The sequence below is a fragment of the Gymnoscopelus microlampas genome (genome assembly GCF_963454915.1).
Source record: "Gymnoscopelus microlampas genome assembly, chromosome: 22".
In the NCBI taxonomy this organism is placed as follows: Eukaryota; Metazoa; Chordata; class Actinopteri; order Myctophiformes; family Myctophidae; genus Gymnoscopelus; species Gymnoscopelus microlampas.
In genome coordinates this window covers 10,870,335-10,892,557 of record NC_139959.1, presented here as the reverse complement: position 1 = coordinate 10,892,557, position 22,223 = coordinate 10,870,335, and the positions used below count along the sequence as shown (strand labels likewise).

The 22,223-nt window shown below is 43.7% G+C and overlaps 1 protein-coding gene across 1 annotated transcript; it reads left to right on the top strand.

Annotated features, from left to right (window-relative positions):
• Positions 1 to 809: 809 nt before the first annotated feature.
• trpc1 (transient receptor potential cation channel, subfamily C, member 1) lies at positions 810 to 21,224 on the top strand. Its single transcript, XM_084048089.1, has 13 exons — positions 810 to 1,075; positions 3,059 to 3,213; positions 3,846 to 3,947; positions 4,236 to 4,438; positions 6,052 to 6,183; positions 6,394 to 6,589; positions 7,444 to 7,780; positions 11,063 to 11,202; positions 11,959 to 12,108; positions 16,895 to 17,082; positions 17,874 to 18,075; positions 19,958 to 20,152; positions 20,785 to 21,224. The coding sequence occupies exons 1-13, from the start codon at positions 901 to 903 to the stop codon at positions 21,010 to 21,012; spliced, it is 2,403 nt and encodes an 800-aa protein (XP_083904215.1). The 5' UTR covers positions 810 to 900; the 3' UTR covers positions 21,013 to 21,224.
• Positions 21,225 to 22,223: the final 999 nt, after the last annotated feature.

The window sequence follows — 22,223 nt, the reverse complement described above, 5'->3', positions numbered from 1 at the left end:
GTGTGTGTGTGTGTGTGTGTGTGTGTGTGTGTGTGTGTGTGTGTGTGTGTGTGTGTGTGTGTGTGTGTGTGTGTGTGTGTGTGTGTGTGTGTGTGTGTGTGTTGCACTGTCGCCTGTTTGTGTGTAATTAGTGTAACTGGTTGCATCTTTGTGTTGCAATCAACTGCAGCTATTGTTGCCTGCTCATACATACATACATACATACATACATACATACATACATACATACATACATACATACATACATACATACATACATACATACACACACACACTAGCGTAGGCCTACGTGCAGATGGTGGTGTGTTGTATAAAGAATGTGTTATGCGTGGTACTGTGCAGGCAGCAGCCTGCCATAGAAACACACAGACCCAGATCCAAATAGTGCTGTTATGTAATCACCATCAGAACGCACCGAAAGGGACGAGTGGACAGATGGAGCGACGGAGCGAGCATGCGCACTGTGCCTCGCCCAGCAGCATCAGGACCAGAAGGCAGAGGAAGAGGAGGACTTGACTCTCTCTCTCAGAGAAAGAGGAAAAAATGGTGCCTGTTGTAAACAACACACGGGACACGATGAGCTGCGTCTCTCATGGTTTCACCGCGACCGCTCTGCCCGCCGAACCAGAGGTATAAAGTATCAAACCCCGCAGACGCACGGCGGCACGGAGAGATGCGAGCGCAATAACGGGACATCGGCGTGTTGTGTCGGACGGGAGGACGCCGCGTTGCTGTGGAGAAACGAATCGACAACAACAACAACAACAGCAACCAAGGCCTTGTTGTTTCTCCTCCGTGTCGACCATCATCATCATCATCATCCCATGTGACTGGACGGGCCGACGGGGTGCCTCTTTGCGTAGATCTAATAGCCGCGCGTCGTTTAGACTAACTAGTGGGATGCACATCAGTGTGTTCTCTGTGCCGTCCTCGCTCTCCGTCGTCATGGCAGCTCTGTACCAGGGCACGGACGCCTCCTCCTCTCCGGATACATTCTTGGCCCTGAAAGACGTGAGGGAGGTGAAGGAGGAGACCACGCTGGACGAGAAGCTCTACCTGCTGGCCTGTGAGAAAGGTGAGTTGCTCTGTCTGTTATTTTACCAGTCAGTCAGACTGATTGATAACAGACAGTCAGACTGACTGATTGACTGACTGATTAATTGATTGATTGATTGATTGATTGATTGATTGATTGATTGATTCAATACTGTACAGACAGTTTGCAAAACAAAAGCACAGAAAGTAGGCTACAGTTCAATACAAAAGGATGCCAAAAGGTCGGATTAAACCCAAGAAAGCACTATTGTTTCCATTGGGGTCCTGACTCAGTAGACATTTGGCTTTCTTACAGATTCACAGTAATACAGGTTGTTGTATTATTGGTCAACTGAAGGTAGAACAACCACCTCCATGGTGACACAATGGTGGGTTAGGATCATTAGGCATAGACAGATATCTTTTGTATATGCACTAAGACATGGGTCTTCAACAGGGGGTCCTCAGAGTTACTACAGGCGGCCCACCAAATCTTTGACTGATAGGAACGTTTTTTTGTACATTAACCACTTGAACCCTAGCATCCCTATTCCGGGGGGAACTTTAGCCGTAAACAGCAGATCTACAAGCTCACAACGCCTTGCAGAAGAGGTTTGGTGTAGGGAGAAAAAAGAGCAGACAAAGCACAAGTATTGAGGATTTAAGTGGTTAACTGTCTGAAAATAATTTACACGTTAACATGAATCCAACACAACGCTACACATTGACAGTATGTGCAATATGTAGTGTGGGGGGGGGGGGGGGGGGGTCCCTGCTTCATCTCTCTCTCTCACCTAAGGGGTCCTTGGACTGAAAACCGTTGAAGACCCCTGCACTAAGATCCTCTGTAAATTTAACTCTGAGACTGTTCAAAATGTAACCGAGTGGTTGTACACTCTCTGAGTTACAAAGGGATAAATGAACACTGATGATTTTGCCGTAGGCTATCAACATTACATAATACTTTCCTATCATGTAAGCTATCATTTCTGCTTTGCCTTCCAGAGTGATAGATTTTCTGCATGGCCAGCTATCAAGTTGAACTCTCCGACTGCAGTGAAATACTTTGGGCAGCTGCCTACATGTACTCTGGAAGTTTGCCCACAGGGCTCGGGTTATATTCATTCAGTTTAGCCTGGGCTTTTCTGAAAGTATTCCTGACGGATTCACTGACACATCACTGAACAAGGACATTATAGAACAAACAACGTGAATGGACATGATATGTAATGGATATCCATAGATGTATGTATATTTGTCAAATAGGAATAGAACTAGTCAAGAATTAGTCAATAGTCCATGCATGCTCTAATGATATTTCACAATTTCTGCAAGTCTTATGAGTGGTAACCGGAACGCTCGCCCCAAAACACACTCGCCCCCATTTCTTTCACCGACCGCTCGCCCCCAGTGGTTCTTGTATTCTTGTATTTGCTTTACTGAGGTTAAGGTTAGGAATAAGGTTAGGGTTAGGCATGGTTTTACTGAGGTTACGTTTAGGAAAAAGTTTAGGTTTAGGCATAGTTTACTGAGGTTACGCTTAGGAATAATGTTAGTTTTAGGCATAGTTTTACTGAGGTTACGCTTAGGAATAAGGTTAGGTTTAGGCATAGTTTTACTGAGGTTACGCTTAGGAATAAGGTTAGGTTTAGGCATAGTTTTACTGAGGTTACGCTTAGGAATAAGGTTAGGTTTAGGCATAGTTTTACTGAGGTTACGCTTAGGAATAAGGTTAGCTTTAGGCATAGTTTTACTGAGGTTACGCTTAGGAATAAGGTTAGCTTTAGGCATAGTTTTACTGAGGTTACGCTTAGGAATAAGGTTAGCTTTAGGCATAGTTTTAATGAGGTTACGTTTAGGAATACCTGGTGGCGACCGTTCCGAGGTCGCCGGATTTGACCCAGGGCGAGCGTGTTTTGGGGCGAGTGTTCTTGTAATTCCTATGTTTTGTAGTAGTTGTGTAGTCATCGTTAAGCCCCATCTATACTTGGCCGTATGACCGTGGCGCTCCTGTGCCTCTCAGGTGATTACTACATGGTGAAGAAGTTGCTGGAGGAAAAGCGACACGGCGAGATCAACATCAACTGCGTTGACGTGTTGGGCCGAGACGCTGTCACCATCTCCATCGAGAATGAGTGCCTGGACATACTGCAACTTCTGTTGGAGCATGGCTGCCAGGTACCGCACACACACACATACAAATACATGGACACGGAAATGACACGGTACACATTACACTATTGTTGTTTCCCTTTCCTTGTGATGCATAGATGTGACATCACTTCAATATGTCTTGGATTCTAAAAAAGGAAGAAGGGATCCGAGCACGACGAGCACTCAAAATATGTAGAGGAGAGGATGTAAAGTTAAAACAAAGTTTATTCTATAAAAAATGCCAACATGTTTCGACCAATTAAGGTCTTCATCAGGGCGAGAACTGATTAAGACCTTAACTGGTTGAAACATGTTGGCAATTTATGGAATAAACTTTGTTTTAATCCTTTCCTCAATTTCTTTTTCAGTGCTCGGATCTCTTCTTCCTTTTTAAGCCTATATTCACGCTAATCCTAGAAGCACCGATTTTTATCTGCTTTTATCACCCGGTTGGCCTCTGTGTCTTTTCATGTTATGAATTCTAATGCCATATATTTTATAACTGTGTGTGTGTGTGTGTGTGTGTGTGTGTGTGTGTGTGTGTGTGTGTGTGTGTCTGTGTCTGTGTCTGTGTCTGTGTGTGTGTGTGTGTGTGTGTGTGTGTGTGTGTGTGTGTGTGTGTGTGTGTGTGTGTGCACGCGCTGTGTTTTGTGCAGGCGACGGATGCCTTGCTAGTGGCCATAGACTCGGAGGTGGTGGGCGCCGTGGACATCCTTCTCAACCACCGGCCGAGGAGATCTTGCAAACCCACAATGGCTGTTAGTCCCATCAATACTAAATCCTAAATTATATTTCACTTTTCAACAAAAATCTCATGTTTTTCGCGAGCACAATCAAGAATGATTTAGGCTTTAGTCACCAGCATTTGAGTTTTAACAGAGATACAATATATATACATTTATATGTATGTTACATTTGTGAAATTACATTTATTTATTTTACTTTGGGATATAATCTCGAGCTAATTTATATTTATCTGCATGTTTGAATGATGCCAGATTCAGCCTCAATGCAGATGCTGATTGGTCTGTTTCCCTGTCTTCCAGAAACTGATGCAACGGATTCAGAACCCAGAGTACTCCACCACCATGGACGTGGCTCCGGTCATCCTGGCCGCCCACAGGAACAACTATGAGATCCTGACCATGCTGCTGAAACAGGACATATCGCTGCCCCGGCCACATGCCGTGGGCTGCGAGTGCACTCTCTGCAATGCCAAGAACAAGAAAGACAGCCTGCGTCACTCCAGGTATAGGTCAACAATAGCAACAATACCAACAATAGTGAAAATAGCCAATCTTACAGGCTCTCAACAGGTCGTGATGTGGCCCGTTGTGAGCTTGTAGATGTGCAATTTTTGCTATTTCTTAAAAAATGGTGATTAAGGGGAAGAGAAAGTTTAATTTTCCAAGTATATTTGGCCTGGAATTTGTCCCATGCATTTAACCCATCCCAAGTACTATGATCAGTGGGAAGCTATTGAACACACAAACACAATGTCTGGGAGGAGCTTGGATCAATTCCCAGCAGTGCCATCCCTCAAAAAATAGTTTGTGTCTGTGTTGCTTCATAGTGAACATTGTTTTGGTCTTTGCTCTGGTATCATTGGTTTAAATGAAAAACAGCCATGAATCATCTTGTCAAACAAAACGTCTTCTTATGGCAAGGTTCTCAGACACTGACCAGGTTTACAGCACATCCTGAATGTCGGTCTGTCACCTAAACATCGGAATAGAGGTGATTTAGTATCGTGCACATGCCTATAAAATGAAGGTTTTATTCAAAGCTTCTTACAATACCACAAATGGATAGGCTTTTAGCACAGGCACGGCACTACCACAGGGTCGATCAGTCCTTTAACCCTGCCGACATTAGAGCCATTCTCAACAGCACCAGCCAGAATGAGTTATACTGGACCATTTCTTTTATATTTTACTTTATATGCTTATAGCAGTAATGTGCTCACTATATATTACTATATCGTTTTTTGGGGGCGGTGTAACCGCCCCCTATAAGTGAGTTTTGGACACTGACCAATCCTGCACCGTGATTGGCCAATAGTCTACAACGCAGTCTACACCCCTAACCCTTCCACAGTCAATGCAAATCTGTACTTTTGCAAAGTCAGCCAATCACATTACAGCTAGTGTCATCACCACTAGCTGTAATGTGATTGGCTGACTTTGCAAATTCAGGACTGTGATTGGCTAGCGAAACACATGACACATGTGCAGCCCTATGAATAGCAGTATGGACTTAAAAATAAATCATTCATCCTTTTTTAAGTGAGTCATGTTGTGATGACCACACACCGCCCACTTCACACTGGGTGTGATTTTTTATATATATCGTCCGATCTGAGATAAGAGGGGAAACAGAAAAAATCATTAAAAAGTCAAAGGAGGTTTCGCTGATAACAGCTGAGATAGCCAGAGGGCTGAATGTTTACAACTTTTTGGCAATCTCTTGAAAGCATCCCTTTTTCTGTTTTCTGTTTTGTTGCTTTCATCCTCGTTTCCACCTTTCTCATCATAACTCGTTCGCATCTCTCTTGTCCATCATTCTGCATTCTCCTCTATCCGCTGCTACCCCTCCATCACCTTTCGTTTCCACCCTCTCTACAATTCTCTTTTTCTACCTCTCTCTTCGTCTTTTTTCTCATCTCATAGATGACCATCTCCATCCATCTCCATCCTTTTATCCGGAATCGGGTCGCGGAGGTAACAGTTCTACCAGAGACATCCCAGACTTCCCTTGTAGATGACCTTCCACCATTCTATATTCGCTCCTGCTTCTGCTGCTCTCCCTCCTGTTTAACTCCCCTCACCTTACGCGTATCCCCTGTCTCTCTCTCTCACCTAGGTTTCGTCTAGACATCTACCGGTGCTTAGCCAGTCCCTCTCTGATCATGCTAACTGAAGAAGATCCCATACTCAGGGCCTTTGAGCTGAGCACAGACCTCAAGGAGCTCAGCCTGGTGGAGGTGGAGTTCAGGTACGATAACTATCAGTCGCTGAGCAGAGGCAAGCTCTACATCTCTCTATTATCTATCCTGTCACAGCATGTCTGTCTGATCTGTTGACGCGCTGCGCACGCACAGGTACACCCACACACTCATATAATATAAATCAAAATCCCCTCTGTATGGATGGAGCAGATGACCATCACGGTCGTTTATGGCTAAAAACATGTCTGCTGCTGCAGGAATGACTACGAGGCGCTGGCCAAGCAGTGCAAGATGTTTGCCAAGGATCTCCTGGCTCAGGCGAGGAACTCCAGAGAGCTAGAGGTCATCCTCAACCACACCTCCAGCGAGGATCCCGTCGACAAGAGAGGCCTGCTGGAGGAACGCATGAATCTCAGTCGACTCAAGCTTGCCATCAAGTACAACCAAAAGGAGGTGAGAGAGCGGGGTCGATGGAGCAGCCAAGCTCGGAACAGGCAGAGTAAAGCAGCTGCTTCGGTTATTACAGGCGTAATGGGTGGCTTGCTCCAGCAATTACCTCCTCTGATTATCCAGGAAACGTAAATTTTGTTATTATTGGATGTCTTGAGTGGTAGGTCGGTAAACAGCACAGGAGGATAGTTGTAAATATTCCTAGACAGAGAAAATACAAATGCAGTCCGTAGTTAGTCATTCTTTATTTATCGTAATTCAGACAGTGTGTCTCTCACCACATCTGTTCCTCCACTCCCTGTCTTCAGGAAATATGACTTTGGGACGATGAAGTGCTTCCTCCCGGCAACAACAGCCAGAGATAGACAGTGAGCGATTCTAGCCCTTTTAAGCTGTGAGATAATTTACAACTGGGATAGCTCTTTGTGAAGTGTTCGGGTCATATATCAAATCTTAGCATGCCATTTGTTACTCAAGTGGAAGAATAAGGCTAATAACAGACCATTTCTGCATAGGCGCAAACATACCTGGCAATAAAAAGTATTCCGATTCTTGATTCTGATTCTAATAAGGAAGCTTCTGTACATAGTGAAGACTTTGTATGAGAAGGCTAATCATTTGCTTGGTTCAATTTATTTCCCATCCACTAAGACATGTTAAATTTGTGGATTTGATGTAGTTGGAGTAGCACTTTGGCCAGCTATTTAGAGCCACGCTGTGAAATATTACACACTAGAATGGATTTTGCAATAATTTATTTGAAACTGAAAGGTTGCTGTAATCACCAAATGGGTCCCATGATGCATTTTGGTAGCAGGCCAGTTGACTGGCATTCCTCTCACTCTTCCTTCCCACAGTTCGTGGCCCAGTCTAACTGCCAGCAGTTCCTCAACACGGTGTGGTTCGGCGAGACGGCCAGCTACCGCCGCAAGCACACCTGCCTGAAGATGGGCACGGTGCTGAGCGTGGCCGTGCTGTGGCCGCTGCTGTCCGTCTGCTACCTGCTGGTGCCGCGCTCCCGCGTGGGCCAGATCATCCACACGCCGTTCGTCAAGTTCATCATTCACAGCGCGTCCTACTTCACCTTCCTGCTGCTGCTGAACCTGTACTCGCTGGTCTACAACGAGGACAAGAAGAACACCATGGGCCCCGCGCTGGAGATGATCGACCTGCTGCTCATTCTCTGGATCGTAGGTGAGCTTCTCGCCCATCTTCGTCTCAGCTCGACTCACATGCAGTTAGCGAGGTATCCTTGAGGCGTGTGTGCTTGCTGTGTGTGTGGTGTGTGTTTTTGTGTGGTTGTGTGGGTGGATGTGGAATCATTACATTTACATAATGACATAATTCCTGAGCATCTGATTTCTCTAAGGAGCTATTCTTTTTTTTTTAAAGATTTATTTTGGGGCTTTTATCCCTTTATTGATAATAGGACAGTAGGCTGACAGAAAATGGGGAGAGATATACAGCAAAGGCCGTTGGGCTCGGGCCCCGAACCCGCAACGCGCTGTCAGGCTACATTGAGCCTAGGTGCCTTGACCGCTATACGCCAGCCGTCCAGGCCCTGAGAAGCTATTCTATATGCTCGCATATCAGCCTCATTGCATGGAGCCCAGGGCTAAAAACAGCATCAGAATAAGATTGCACGGAGCAGAATCACAATGAGTTGCATAGCAGAGTGCAGATCAGCAGTGATTCCAGTCAGTGGTCCAGCCTTCTGCACCCGTAATTCTATCAGGCAAAAAGTAACAAATGGCTGTTTCTAGACCAGTGCACTGAAAGCCCTGCTTGATTGCATCTGTCAATGCTGCTACCAAATGAGCAGCTTACAAAAACAGCCCCTCCACGGCCACGCTCCCAACTAGCCTATCAGCTAAACGCACGCACACGCGCACACACACACACACACACTGAGACATATACAGTCATGGATGCATACAGTACACATACAGTAGACACACACATATTGCATCTATTCATCTCTATCTATTCAAATGAGGCCCTCTATGCCGACAGTGAGGAATGGACTGGCTCGGATCTCTGGGGGAGAGTCCTTCTGCATTTCTCTGCCAAGAAACCATTAGCATGATCATTCAATCACCCTAATGGCCCTGCCTTCTCAGCACAGATACTTGTCTCTGCTTGGTCGGAGCATCACACCCCCTCCCCCACCGTATACACAAAGCATTATGGACACAGTCCCGTTGCCTGACGTTTCACTGCATTTGATAAATCAACCAAATAACTGTACCTGGCAGGTAATGAAATGACACTTTTTACTTCTATTATTCACTGTTATGTAGGGAGTTGTGAGTCACAAGGAGCTGGGTTCGGCAGCGGAGCATGTTGGGTACTAGCAACCATAGCATTGTCTTGCCCCCACACACAGAGACAGCCCACTAGAGGGGGGAAAGATGCCTTTAGTAACACGAAACAGACACATCATTGAGTGAGCCCCATCCGTCTTTTTGTATTTATTTATTCTAATCTCTCCCGTCATTCCAAAGTAACTCTGCTGCAAGTGGTAATGCAGAGAGGTACGTGCAGTCTTCATGCTCGGGTGACCCGCTGCCGCATCAACAAAAGTACCCATGGATGAGTTCAATAGCAAGTGTAATATTTCTAATAATAATCAGGCTGCCTCACTCTCACTCTGTGAGATCTCAGAAGATCTTTTTGTCAGGATGTGAAGGGGGGCTGTGAGCAGCTGTAAGCTTCTGTGTGCCTGCCTGATGCTCTCTGTGGCAGAGAGCATCACTTCATTCGTTATCTTTCCCATTGTTCCTGTTGTTGTCCATTGTCTTCCTTCCTGCTGTCTCCGTTCTGTGAGTCCCTGGAGTGAGATGCCTCACATTATTGGGAAAATCAGATGCTGTGTGTGTGTGTGTGTGTGTGTGTGTGTGTGTGTGTGTGTGCGTGTGCGTGTGTGAGTGATGTATCGGTCATGATCGATTCTAGTTCTTTGCCGTGAACGTGAACGAGCTCGTTCACTCTCTGAAACTGTTACGTTCGCGCTATCGTGCATGCCCCCATCCCCTCCCTCCATCATTGCCGTGAACGTGAACGAAAACGTTCGTTCACTGAATTGAATGTTTTTTCCCACCACTAATGTGTGTGTTGCGTGTATGTGTGTATGCATGCGCGCGTGCGAGTGTGTTTGTGTGTCTCTGTATCCACATGCAGTATAGAGCATATGATATTCCTGAACTGCTCCTCCTATCCAATATTTCCATAGTAAAACAAACCTGATCCCTGGAACACCGGAGTCCAAATCAATGGAACTCATTCAGAGCCAGACACAATGCCCAGGAGAGATGGGGCCAAACCAGGCTTTAGAACACTGGCCACATTGAAAGCCCGTTGTTGACCTTCCTGTCCTAAAGCCTGTCACTCGTCAGGTTCAACCCCATGTAAGACCTATTATAACAAACAAATTGAGCAGATCTCGTTTAAGGCGGAGACTGCAGTGTGGGTATTTACACTGACGCCATTGGAGATTCTGACATTGTGCCTTTGTTAACAGATGGAGTCAAACCTCAGTCACACTATATTTTGAAGACAGGGCTGTAACGATCACGATCATTTCACTTGATGATTAATTGTCATACAAATAATTGTGATTAACAATGTAATTGTGTTTTTCCATCGAACATTGGAACATAGAAATTACATTTCTGTTTGGCTTTTAGGCGTTGTAAACAAAAATTGCATGGGGCAGATATGACAAATAACTTAAATATACAAAGAAATGACTGATATCAATACTCAAAATAAATAGTGTACTATGGCCAGAATAGGCCATATCTAATCATTTTATACTCAAAATGTGTTAAAGAATAGTGTAAATAGCTGGTCTACAAGCTCACAACGCACCACAATATGGTGTGAGATCTGCTGAACATTTTTCAACACTACAGGCATCTACGTTGTACCGCCGATCTAACTGATATGCCCATATATGGAGCTCTCTGTATCTGTCAGTTCTTGTCCCTTAAGCCACATTTAATATAGGATGGAAACGATTATGACGATTATGCAGAATAATTGCGATTAGCACAAATAATTGCGATTTAGCAATTATTATGTAATACTTGTGACAGGCCTAGATGATTCTTTGGCTCTTTCGGGGAAAAAAAAGTTTTTCTTTTAAAGTATCTTTAAAAATCTGTGCAATATTACTACACACATCTGTTCAGATCATTGTGGAATTGATATCATAGTTGCATGACTACGCAAACACTCAATTTGAAAACCCACACACATCCAAATCCCACAGGTCATGTAGATTCCACCCAGAAGTTCTTTGTCTATGTCTCACAACAGTCGTTTCCCCTTGGGGCGTCTTTGTGGGATGACTGTTTGGGTCTGGAAAATAGATTGTTAGAATGTCAGAGACGAGAGAATGGAGAAATGCCTTTTCCATCAGAGAGTATACGGTATACTGTACTGTATGTGATGGTAAATTTCTCTTTTTCCTAGGCATGGTGTGGTCGGATGTAAAGCGGCTTTGGTATGAGGGCCTAGAAGACTTTCTGGAGGAGTCTAGAAACCAGCTGAGTTTTGTCATGAACTCGCTTTATCTCGCCACATTCGCCCTCAAAATAGTGTCACACAGCAAGGTACACACGCACACACACGGACACACACACGCGCGCGCGCACACACGCACGCACGCACGCACGCACGCACGCACGCACGCACGCACGCACGCACGCACGCACGCACGCACGCACGCACGCACACACACACACACACACACACACACACACACACACACACACACACACACACACAAACACACTGTAGTAGTGTATACAGTACACTTTAGGAGAGAGATAATTACAGCACTCGTGGTTAACTGTGTGGCAGCTTTATGTATTGATATGTGTTACAATTAATATGACTTAATTGAAAACTGCTCGAGTAGAAGATTAGAATTCCACTGCTTCATTTCACTTTCTACTTTGGGAATGGGATGGGCATTTATTTTCCTGAAGTGTATCATTATAGTATCTCAGAAATATAAAGTCTAGTCTGTAGCGTTATCATTTAGTTATCTCTGGCCACTCTTTTAGTTTTGTTTTACTTCATCTCATTATGGAAGGAAATTCTTCATTTACTCTCTACTTGTCCCACAAAATATAACACATTAATGCTTTTTTCTTTTATTCTTGAATCAGCACCAAGTACGTTTTCATGCCGAGTTGAACACGTCATCCTCTACTCAAACACTTTCAGCAGTGCTCAACAATCCCTCTTGAACCCCCTTGTCCATCGTACTGAGTTGCACTTAAGAGGATTATAATCTTTAGTGCATTCAAGCTGCATGTCTGTACATCAGGAATGTGTTTTGTCTTCTTCTCTTTTGGGTATAGTTCAACAATGTGGAAGAGACAGAGAGGAAGCACTGGGATGCCTTCCATCCCATCCTGGTGGCGGAGGGGCTGTTCGCCTTCGCCAATGTCCTCAGTTACCTGAGGCTGTTCTTCATGTACACCACCAGCTCTATACTGGGACCACTGCAGGTAGGAGACCAGCAGTGATGGAAGAAGTACTCATGTTTTACTTAACCCATTAAGGCCTGAGGCCGATTCTACTAAATCTCTTCTAAATCCTAACAGTTTTTTTTTTAAAAACCCATGTTGCTACATCAGTGGTTCTCAAACTTTCAAATTTCACGATTTTTCAAAAATAGCAGATCTATAAGCTTGTAGCGCAGCACTCGGTGCCACGCTATGAGCTTGTATATCTGGTGTTTTTGAATAGCCAAAGAAATTTAAAATGACACAGATGCGTTCCCGGTCTTAATGGGTTAAGTAAAAGTATCAATACTGCAATGGACATTATACTCTCTTACAAGTAGAAGTCCCGTATTCAAAATGTACTTCAGTAAAGTACAAAAGTATAGGCATCAAAATACACTTAACGTACCAAAAGTAAAAGTACTCATTGTTGTACAGAATATCCCATTGCAAGTTCAAAATGTATACAAAATATTTTGAAAATAGCCAATCTACAAGCTTAAAGATCAAATGGCCCGAAATATTTGGGCTGAAGTGGTTTGTGTTTTTTGTAATAATATTCAAAGTCTACAAAGTAACTAATAACTAAAGTTTTCATATAATTGTAGTGGAGTAAAAGTACAATATTTTCCTCTGAGATGTACATGTACTTAGTTACTACACGCATACATGCACACATATTATTGCTTGTAGAAATTTCATTAAGTGAATTGCAGGTTGTCATGGATACCGTGACACCATCATCATCATCTTTCTCTCTGAATATCTCTCGCGCACACACACACACACACACACACACACACACACACACACACACACACACACACACACACACACACACACACACACACACACACACACACACACACACACACACCCCAGATGTGCTAACCAATAATCATCATGCTTATCATCATCACAAGCATAAACAGAAGCCTCAGACTGAGCGCAGCATGAAAGTTGTAGATGTGCAGCAAAATCCAGAGTGTCAATTGAATTCTGTGAGTGTAAAAAGTGTCCCTGAAAGGGTCTCAGACACTTTCAGAGTTGAAAGAAAACTCTGAATTTGACTGTGTGTGTGTATGCTGTGCTCTGCCGCTAATGTTCCTCCTCAGCAGAGCACAGCATCATAAAAACATAATCACCCCCAGTGGCGTAATTTGCCTAGAGTTTGCTGGGTTATGTAAACCCATACACGGGACTTCCACCGCAAGGGGGGCCCCCAGGAGGGGATTCATTCATTCATTTAAGTTCATTTATTTATGTTATGTTTTTTTTAAAGATTTTTTGGGGCTTTCATGCCTTTATTGATAGAACAGTAGACTGACAGGAAATGGGGAGTGCCATGCAGCAAAGGTCGTTGGGGTCGGGATTTGAACCCGTGACACGCTGTCAGGCTGGCATTACAGCGTAGGGTGGCTGGACCACCACGCCGTGGTCCAGGCCTCATTTATGTTTTTGATACATAAAAATAGCCACCTATATTACAGTAAATGCATCTGCTATTCTATTTATTTTTGTCATTTCCAATATATTATGTAGCCTATAGGATTACAGTATATCCCCATATAATTTCCGCAATACTCATTGACGAGAAGCGCAGCTATCTGTGCAACAGCTGCAAAGTGTGCATATTTATGCAGTATTCTAGTATTCTAAAACAGTGAAAAAAGTCAATTTACGCCACTGATCACCCCCCATCACTACTCTATCAATACAAATGGAACCCTTTAGAGAGTTGAATGTCCATCTCTGTTGATGCAAGCCATCATGTCAGCATCTAAAAACCTCAATGGTATTCTGCATCTATTCATCAATCTCCAAGCAGGTATAATATTTACAAAATGCTTTTTTTTGCCGTGCGCATGTGTGTCACGCGTGCATTTGTGCGTGTGTGTGTGCGCTTGTGATTTTGTTTTGTTCACAGTATGTCTCTCTCATCCTGCTATTGTTTTCCATCTCCCTCTGTTGCTCAGTTTTGTCCAAATATCTGGTTTAAATATTCCACTCACATTCCTTCAACACTCCCCGGGCCAATAGGTGTCCCCTTTTATTGCATCAGGAACACAAGCCGTTTCACTGGCTGCAGTGTATATCCAGCTGGGGGACAGATCATCTTCCTCGCCAGCAATTCGCTGGATGCTTTTTCTGTTGGCAGCGCTCGACAAGCTTGCCTCACTCATGGAGTCTGTGAATTTTTTAATGACATAAGGCAGTTTACAGGTATGTAGTGAGGTCACTCCACTCTCAGGGACGCCTTCCTGTCATTATGTTAAATAACCGTTTGTGGTTGGCTCATTAAACACTAAGATACTCCAGTGGATTGTTATAGACAGTGCTTTTTAGTTACCTATACCTCACTCTGCATTCTGCCTCCTCTCTCTCTTGCTCTCTCTCTCTCTTTTTCTCCCTCGATCTCCCCCACTCTCTCTCTCTCTCGCTTTCTTTGACTCACTCATTTATTCTGTGACATCACTGTCTGGCCTTGGCGGATGGAAAAGTTATTAGCCTTGGAAAGAGATGTGGCTGTGTATTCCTGTATTCCCAGCCACACTCGCGCACGCACGCACTCACATGGCAGACACACCTCCTGAACTCCTGCGCGCACATTTGCCACACAGACACACAAACATTACCATAAGCAAACTTATGTGATCTGTGTGGGTTTTTGCACGCAATCCCTCACACATGCATGCAAACATACACACCCACAGATGTGCGTGTGTGCGCACACACACACACACACACACACACACACACACACACACACACACACACACACACACACACACACACACACACACACTACACACATTACACACCTGCAGGCACACAGCGTTACTGAGTCAGGGGTTCAGACTGCCTGCACTGTTTGGGTTGCAGTAATGAATGCCTCTCTGATTATTCTGTCTTTCCCAGTGAGGCCAACTCACTGGGCTGCAGGGCAGTACCCCCTACCAAGGTTGGAAAGAGTGAGTGTGTGTGTGTGTGTGTGTGTGTGTGTGTGTGTGTGTGTGTGTGTGTGTGTGTGTGTGTGTGTGTGTGTGTGTGTGTGTGTGTGTGCGTGCGGTTGTGGGTGGGGGGGCGTAGCTATAACCACATGACCAATGTGTACAGAATGAGCTCACTCATGGCCCAGACCTAACCTCACTGACACACAGGTTAGTGTACCGTAGCACGTTTTGGCTCCAAGCGTGGTCATAATATGTGTGTGCACAGAACCATGACCCACCCAGTGGCATCAGTACCACCCCCACCCCCAAGCCGGTGTCAAGAGCTTGTGACATGCTGAATTCCTGCTGTGTTTGTTCACTTCAGTTCAAGTAAAGTACCTATAGCTGTCAGGCTAGTGGAGCAGGGAACACCCCAGCTCCTAAATCAGACAGAGGAACACATTGGGTGAAGGGGGGGGGGGGGGGGGGGGGCGGGGGTTAGACATGACAAGAGAATGAATCACACTAATGGACCTTCCTCACTCACCAAACATGCTGGCTGGGTTTCAGTGCAAACAACCTGGGTCACCACTCACCTTGAGGTATAGGGTGCCTGGCCATCCCTCACACTGGACGTGTGTGTGTGTGTGTGTTTGTGTGCATACCTGAAAATGTCTTTTCACCCTGTGCCGGTGTTTTGCACAGTGTGCTGGGCCCTAGGTTTGAGCATCCCCAGGTCTTAGGGAACAGATAAGCCACTCAGGTCTATAAATAAATAGGCCCCTGAACCTCAGAACAGTTCCTCTGTCATTTGTCCTCTCCTGGATTCCTCCTCGGTGTTTATCTCTCTCTCCCCTCAGCCAATCTCAGAGAACTGACAGAATGGGTTGTTTTTTTCCACTCTCTGCTAGACACGAGCACGGTGGTGAGTGCTATCTGCAACATTTATCTGCCCACCTTTATTTGCTTTTCTGAGAATATATATCGCACATCGACTTCCAGACTTGATGACTAACAGACAAACGTGAATTGCCCCCAAGAATTGCTGTCTGAGAGCTGTGCTTACCAGGCAGAGATAAACAAGTCTGCTGATTTCCTGAGTAGATTTCCTCTCCGTATTCTCATTTGTTCCATCCCCAATTCACCGGCTCTTTTTAAGATTACAGACCGGCACATTTGCAGTACACCTGTAATCAGAATCAGAATCAAAGAAAGGCCTTCTGCCTGTTTTTTTCTGAGAGGCCTGGCCCACAAGCCTGATTTACGCTTTGGCAACAAAAATCACATATTTTCAGTTGTGTTATGTGACATGTCAACACTTTGTCGCAGAAGTATAAATGTGGCTTTACACCAGCTTGCAAGGCAATAATCACAGATTTCTTTGGCTATAAAAAATAGCAGATATACAAGCTCATAGCGCAGCACCGAGTGCCACGCTATGAGCTTGTAGATCTGCAATTTTTGAGTGTGCAAATCTTTGAATATATATATATATATATATATACACACTGTTAACTCAAATCTTTGCTTCAGGGGGTCCCTGGAACAAAATATTTTGAGATGGGGTCCGTGGCTAAATACGTTTTGGGGGTCCTTGACATGTTTGAGAACCACTGATATATATAGCAACATACATTTTTTTTTGTAGAATCCCCAGAAGCAAAGATTAAAAAATGTTCGCTTTAAAAAACATTACATATTCAAAGATTTAAAATAATAAATAGCAGATCTACAAACTCGTAGCGCGGCACTCGGTACCACACTATGAGCTTGTATATCTGCTATTTTTGAATAGCCAAAGCATAAAATAATGGTTAAAGTGCGTTCCTGGCGTTAATGATTCTCTCCCCCCATAGATCTCGATGGGTCAGATGCTGCAGGAGTTTGGGAAGTTCCTGGGCCTCTTCATGTTGGTACTGTTCTCCTTCACTATCGGACTCACGCAGCTTTACGGCAAGGACCAGAAAGAGAAGGAAAACAAGGATCCGGCCATGGACTGTGAGGGCATCTTCTGTCAACAACAGAGCAACGACGCATTCCACTCGTATGGGCCAAGTTAACCTCAATCTATCAGTTTAGCACAGCGATAATGATGATGAATGCTCAGAAATGCATGTCTAGAGATGTTATGAAGATGTATATTATTATAGCACAGTCTAAACACAGCTGTTAGCCTGCATGGCTTTGACAGACACTGTCTATATTGTGAGCTTATTTCGGGTAAGCTTGCTTTACACCAGTGGTTCTCAAACTTTTTCATGTCAAGGACCCCCAAATTGACACTTATTAGCCCGCGGACCCCCATTTGAAAAGATAAGCCAGGGACCAATAAGAGAAGGTTTATACGGCTTTCTAGCAGTGATTCTCAACCATTTTAATGTCAAGGACCCCCAGTTTGACATGTATTAGGCTACGGACCCCCATTTAATGGCATTTATACCTCTGGGACCCGAATTTATATTATAAAATCAATGTTAATTTAACTCTCAGAGTTACAGAACCATAAGGGGCCATTTGGTTCCTATCCATCATTTAGCTGGGGACCCCCTGGAACCCCGGCCTCAAGTACCCCTGGGGGTCCCCGGACCCCACTTTGAGAACCAATGCTTTACACGACAGTGGCCTTACTCCAGGGTATGAACGCAGGTTGATACACTGGAATGAAGTCATTATAAAGTGTTGTGTCTGTGAATCATAAGTTGTCTGTGATTTTATATGTACTGCACAGTATGTCATTGGTGAAGAAATAGTTTGATCATATTATGAAATGGATCTAAGAGACCTTAAATGCCAAGACGGTCATTAATGATCAATCACACTTGCTCTCTGTCACAGGTTCCTGGGCACCTGCTACGCTCTGTTCTGGTACATCTTCTCCCTGGCACACGTGGCACTGTTCGTCACCCGCATCGACTACACCGAAGAGCTGCGCTCCTTCGTGGGAGCGATGATCGTGGGCACCTACAACATCGTGGTGGTCATTGTCCTCACCAAGCTGCTGGTGGCCATGCTCCACAAGAGCTTCAGACAAATCGCTGTAAGTTGCAAGCCTAAAGGCCTTTGCAGACAGGGTGCGATTTTTCGCACGGAAAAAACAGACAATATCATTTTTTAAATGAACACATGGTTCTCAATGACCTCATGCACACCGGCTCCGAATTTACCGTGCGGCGATGTGGCGATGCGTTTTTCTTTCCAATCAGTTCGTTTCGTGCGTCTTTTCGCATGCGGTAAAAACGTATTGACTAATGCATTTTCGTTTCAGTTTCAGTTTCATTTCCAATTTTATCCAATCAGGATAGAGAACTCAATCAGGATATAGATTAAACAAGTGAAATTGGAAGTGATGACACTAAGAAATGAGCAGGCAAAATTGGAACTGGAACACTATAAAAATGAAGCTTAAAATGCGTACTTTCTCCTGATTGGCTGAGATTTTGACACCTACCGGAAAATGTATTTTCTGTTTATTAAAGAGCTGGAGAGACGGGGAGACTCCTGTTACTGAACAAACACTCTATAGCAATGATTACTATCAGAATATAGTGCTTTAACCTTTTAACAAAATACTTTTTGTTTTAACCCAAAAATATCACTTACCCAACCTTTAATTCATGCTTTGGCGGAAAGTGACGTGCAACTCGACAAAAACGCACTTTCCCCCTGAAAAAGTGCTGACATGAGACATAAGGCTTTCATGATAAGGATACAGCAGAGCCCAGATAACGGCTTAAAGGGCATTTAAGTGGTTTACTCACGGTTCATTAGGAACATATAGGCCTATTGTAAGCACTCTGGGTGTACAGTGTAGGTAATTATCGGCTAACAGCGGTATTGAAAGCTGTAAATGACTTTACTTTATTGACCAGTTTCCCACTTAAACTTTAGTTTAAAGAAGGTCCACAGTGTAGGAGATGAAAAGCCTTAACCACTTAAGGCACTATATACTCAGTTGACCGGAGTCCCCCAGGGCTCTGTACTAGGTATATACTATTTGCCCTCTATACCAAATCTCTTTGATGAAAATAACTGATCTACAGTACAAGCTCACGTGTGGTGAGCTTGTAGATCGGCTATTTTCGCTGAATGTTCGGTTTTAATTGCCTTTCATTTACCATTCAGTGTTCCTTGTAGAATTTAGCTTACGATTGTGTTGTGAAGAGGTTGTTTCACATTTTCAACTGTCCTTGAGCAATGATTTGAGTTCAGTTTATTATGTCTTCTATCCACAGTAAAACAACACTCAAAACATCTGTCCGCTCCAGGAGTTCTTTTCACACGAACACACACATGGTTGCACATTCTTAGAATTTGACCAGAAGGGGATGTAGAGCTAGTTGATAATCACACTCCACCATTCCCACATCACAGTATTAAGCCTAAATTAACCGATTAAGACCGGGAATGCATCTGTGTATTTTTTTTGATTTGAGCTAAAAAGCATTATTTTACACTTTGGCTATTCAAAAATAGCAGATCTTCAAGCTCATAGCGCGGCACGAGTGCTGCGCTACGAGCTTGTAGATCTGCTATTTTTGAATAATTGTGAGCATCTTTGAATATATGTATTCTTTTAAAGCGAACATTTTTAACTCCAATCTTTGCTTCTGGGGGTCCCTTGAACAAACTATTTTTAGATGGGGCGTCCGCGGCCAAATACATATCATTTTGGGGGTCCTTGACAATTATGAAAAAGTTTGAGAACCACTGATATAGCAACATACGTTTTTTTAGAAAACTGTTGGGATTTAGAAGACATTTCTGTAGAATCGGAACCTCAGCCCTTAATGATTTAACAGATTTTTCATGTCACGATTTTTTGCTGGAAGGGCCGTTATCTGCAACACAGCCGCGCGGCGCTGTTTTAAAAGAGCCCGTTATCTTCTTGCTAACCCCCCTGTCTCCTGGAACTCTTGCAGAACCACGAAGACCAGGAGTGGAAATTTGCCCGGGCCAAGCTGTGGCTGAGCTACTTTGATGATAAGTGCACCATGCCGCCGCCGTTCAACATCCTGCCCTCCCCGAAGACCGTCTGCTATCTGCTGACCAGCATGAGCAAGTGGGTCTGCTCCCACACCTCCACGGGCAAGATGAAGCGGCAGAACAGCCTCAAGGTCAGTGGCGGAAGAAGTATACTGACATGTTTTACTTTATAAGTAAAAATATCAATACCAATACTGTTACAAGTAAAAGTCCAGTAATGAATAGTAAGAGTACAAAAGTATCGGCATCAAAATATACTTGAAGGACCAAAAGTAATGCAGTATGTCCAATTTCACAAGTTTGTCATGTTACAAATCTTTTGAAAATAGCCGAAGTATATATAGGGTTGAAGTGGTTAATGTATGTTTTGTAATAATAAAAAAAAAAGTACAATATTTGTCTCTGAGATGTAGTAAAATTTGGAAATACTCCAGTAAAGTAAAAAATACCTCGTACTTGAGTAGGTGTACTTAGTTGCTTTACACCACTGCTCAAGGCGAATACAAGAAAATGATGTTATAAATAACACAACAGCTGTTTTTTTTATAACCGCCATTATAAAGATTTTATAATATTACACCTGTTATAATGATGTCATAACTTACTTTAACAGCTTTTATAACATCACAAACCGGTCATGATAATTTAACTGTTGAGAGTGTAAGAATGAACCCGTAAGAAGCTCAAATAAACTCTATTGTCCCAACCGTGTCTGTTCACTCGTGCTTTATCTTGTCTAATTCTCCTGTCCTCGTCCACACAGGAATGGAAGAACCTAAAGCAGAAGCGTGACCAGAACTATCAGAAGATCATGTGTTGCCTGGTGCACCGCTACCTGACCTCCACGCGGCAGAAGATGCAGAGCATGGACCAGGCCACAGTGGAGAACCTCAACGACCTGCGCCAGGACCTCTCCAAATTTCGCAACGAGATGAGGGACTTGCTGGGCTTCCGGACCTCCAAGTATGCCATGTTCTATCCCAGGAGCTAAAAGACCTTCCCTCTCATACTCTCCAAGTACGCCATGTTTTTTCCCCCATGAGCTAACGGTCCTTCTAAAGATCTTCGCCCATACTCTCCGTTATACTCTAGCGCGGACAAAACAATCTCCTGCTTCTCGTTCATCCTGGGGCGGCTTTTGACCCAAGCATGTTGAAAAACTCAAGTCTTCAAAGACGGAGGCGACTTTTAAACCTGGATATTAACTGGAAAAACGTTGATATATTCTGCACCAAAGCCTCCAGGCTCAGGCACATAGTATTAATATTCAGCCAATTCAACTTGTTTTGTAAGAAAAGAAAGAAAAAAAAAGACTCAAATAAAGATTTATGAAAATGAGATGGCTGTTGCCGTGAAACGAGAAAGTGCTGAATGTTGCGTTACAGGTTTTTTAGATTGCTCTAATGAAAATTGATTGATTGATTGATTTTTTTGCTAGATGGGTATTCAAAAACAGAATGCAGCCATCTGTTCCACCCCAGCGGTCCAATCCACGTGAGAGTCACATTGTGCAGAGTAGATTTGACCCAGTCTCATGCTTAGTAGAGCAGAACTGTGCTAACTTTTGTAGAGGCAGGACACAGGATTGTTATGAGCTAGGCCAAGTTTGTACCATCAGGCAAATGATAATTTACCCCATTAAAGGGATAGTTCACCCCCAAAATGACTTTTGACTAATTGATTTTTCTATCGATTAGTCACCCCATGGAGACTTGAATTCATGGATATTATCTTGTTTTTGTCTCATTCCTAAGCCAATAAATTCATGACCGGCAGCGGTTCCAGTAGGAGACTCAAAGAGTCTCCTTTGTGTCTCCTACCGGATCCGCTGCCTACTGGTCCGCTGGTCATCAAGTTATTGGCTTAGGAATGGCACAAAAACAAAACAATATCTCCATGGGGTGACTAATCGATAGAAAAAAATAAATGTATTCTAAATCCTAATAGTTTTCTGAAAAATGTTCCAGGGACCCCAAGAAGCAAAGATTTGAGTTAAAAATGTGCAAAGATTTGCACAACTTTTCACCATTTTTCAAAAATACCAGATGTTCAAGCTCGCAGCGCAGCACGAAGTGACGTGCTGTAAGCTTGTATATCTGCTATTTTTGAATAGCCAATGCTAAAATCTAAAATGACACAGATACTTTCCCGGCTTTAATGGGTTAACTTTGAGCTCAAACAAGCAAACAAACAAATACAAAA